We start from the raw sequence: 2,500 nt of genomic DNA on the forward strand, positions 1-2,500 counted from the left end.
ACAGGTTTGTGATGTCGGAGACTATCCAGGGCGTGCTGCCAGTACCAGCAGTTTCTGCAATAGTATTTGAAGCATTGCATGTCCCTACAGAAGTATGGGCCCTGCTGTGTAGCACACAGACTGCAGATGCTGTCTTCTAAGTACGGGTCCACTTGGATCTGCAAAACATGAACAAATTCAAGGACTAATTTTTCATTGTGATATTGATTAGTTGGTTGATTGGACTCTTGAGAATTTTTCACTCTCGTGGAGATGTCACTATTGCCGGTGAAGGGCTGCAAAATTTAGGTTTATGTTCGGTGTGCACGGCCTTTGTGCTGGGAGGGATCTTTTTCATGCCGCACCTGCTGTGACAAAGGGGCCTCAACCAAAGGACAGCCCCATTTATTCACTTCTTATACAAGCAAGGGGTACTGAAGATCTACTCTAATCTGTCTCCCCATTGTGATATTGAACAGTCCATAGGGATTTGTATGATATACACCAATGGGCCCAAAGGCCAAGAATCAACCACCAGTCCTCTCAAGACCAACATAGATCATGGTGATTAAATTCTAATTTCTCTGTCTTATTCCTTTGAAATGAAACATTTTTAAATTGACCTTTGTTCCAAGTCAAAAACCATAATATTGTTGACATCAGCATTCTTTGGTCAGGAATGAGTTTCAAATGTCTATCCTCCACAAATCTAAGGTCCAGACAAACATTTTAAATTTATCTAGTAACCATGGTCTTTGTAATAATAATATACCATATAATGAAAACCATTTGTTGTATCAAGATGGGCATGAAGTGTCCCTCTGCTACGGGAATATAGGGCTGTCGTGGTTCCAAAAACTCTTTGGGTCGGTTCAGGATTTTAATTCTGGTTCAGTTATTCTGGTTCTAGTCTACATAGCTATGTTAAAATCAATAAAGCCTTTATTTGCATTTGTTACAATAATAACTCCCGGACACGACTCTGGTCTAGACATGCATATCTATTTTCTAGAATGTATTTTTTAGTTTCATTGTAATGAAATGTTATCGTATATAATTAAAAATCATTTCACTAAAGAGGCTTTTTAGGTCTTGTAAGTTGCATAATATATTATCATTTGATTTGGTTGTGCACTTGAATGTGATGTTGAATAGTATATGTACTTTGAAATTTTATGATAAGTTTCCTGAACACAATATGTTACATATTCACAGTTTATCGAAATTTCTTCTCCAAAGTAACACCAGAGGTTGCATTTAAACAGAATGAATACTGGTTTAACTCAATTAGGGTGCCCTCAAAATCTGAAAATCGCGATAACGTGCCCTTTTCAGGAAAATATTGTGTGCCCTTTTTTCTGTACTATACGAAGTGGAACTCATTTAACGTAGTTTCACCCCCTCCTGTGATGTCTCATACGATTTCACAGTCAATGTTTTAACAAGATTTATGCATGACAGGAACATCAATTTTGTTGGAGTCTTTTTCAATAGTTATTGTAAAAAATCTTGTTTGCCATAAAATATTTCAAAAATCTAAGTTATACATGAATAATCAATTATATATTTTAAAATATTGAATCCAAGGGCAAAAACTCTGTTTTTGTGAAATTATTTATCAAGTCCATTAGGCTCGTGCGCCTGTCTGTGGACCCTGACTTCAGATGTTCAAGATGCAGAGGAACTGCTCGCCCTCTTGATGGCAGGCCGCAGAGTGTCATCCAAGTTGGTATGGACAAGTTGGAGGTTGTAGGCTCCTTCTGCTACCTCGGAGACATGCTTTCCGCAGCTGGTGGCTGTGACCTTGCAGCCACTACGCGTGTGAAGACTGCCTGGAAAAAGTTCAGGGAGCTGCTACCAGTCCTGACATCACGCCACCTGTCGTATAAGACCCGTGGTCGAGTGTACAACACCTGTGTACGGAGCGCTATGCTCCATGCCAGTGAGACCTGGGCACTGACAAAGCCAAATCTTCATCGCCTACTACGCAATGACAGGGCCATGATAAGACAGATCTGCAACATCAAGCCAGAAGATATGGCCACTGTAAGTTCAACTGAATTGCTGGAGCGGCTTGGCATCGACGACCTCGACCTCATCTTAAGGGAAAGGAGACTCCGCTGGTATGGCCACGTTGTCAGATCCAGAAGTGCAGTCAAGTGCGCTTTAAATATACAAGTTCCTGGGAGACGTAGAGTTGGTCTGCCAATGCTATCTTGGAGAGAGTTGACGGGAGAAAGATCATAGAGAATGGAAGCTCTCAACTGGCGACCCTCAAGACCGGAAAGAATGGAGATCTGAGGTGAGATCTGCCATGCGTGCAGCCAGCCAGATACCTGGAAGGGGGCCCACTAGTGTGGACACTACCCGTGATACTGCACGGAAATAAAAAGGAACCGACAACAACAACAACATTTCATAAACATTCTGTATATTTTTTAAAGAAACAGTTTTATGAAATTGTAATGAATACTATTACAACGTTTCAACCAGTTCTTGTGAAATTTTGATAATGCTGTTT

At 40.6% G+C, this 2,500-nt stretch overlaps 1 protein-coding gene across 1 annotated transcript in view; it reads right to left on the reverse strand.

Annotated features, from left to right (window-relative positions):
• The window catches only part of LOC125662442 (cytoplasmic polyadenylation element-binding protein 1-like), a 40,820-nt gene that overhangs the window by 5,764 nt on the left and 32,556 nt on the right, over positions 1 to 2,500 (reverse strand). Inside the window, exon 12 of the mRNA XM_048894660.2 lies at positions 1 to 158. This exon is cut by the window's left edge and continues 73 nt beyond it. Within this exon, the coding sequence (XP_048750617.1) occupies positions 1 to 158 (158 nt within the window). The remainder of the gene's footprint in view (positions 159 to 2,500) is intronic.

This window comes from Ostrea edulis, chromosome 8, assembly GCF_947568905.1.
Source record: "Ostrea edulis chromosome 8, xbOstEdul1.1, whole genome shotgun sequence".
Lineage (NCBI taxonomy): Eukaryota > Metazoa > Mollusca > Bivalvia > Ostreida > Ostreidae > Ostrea > Ostrea edulis.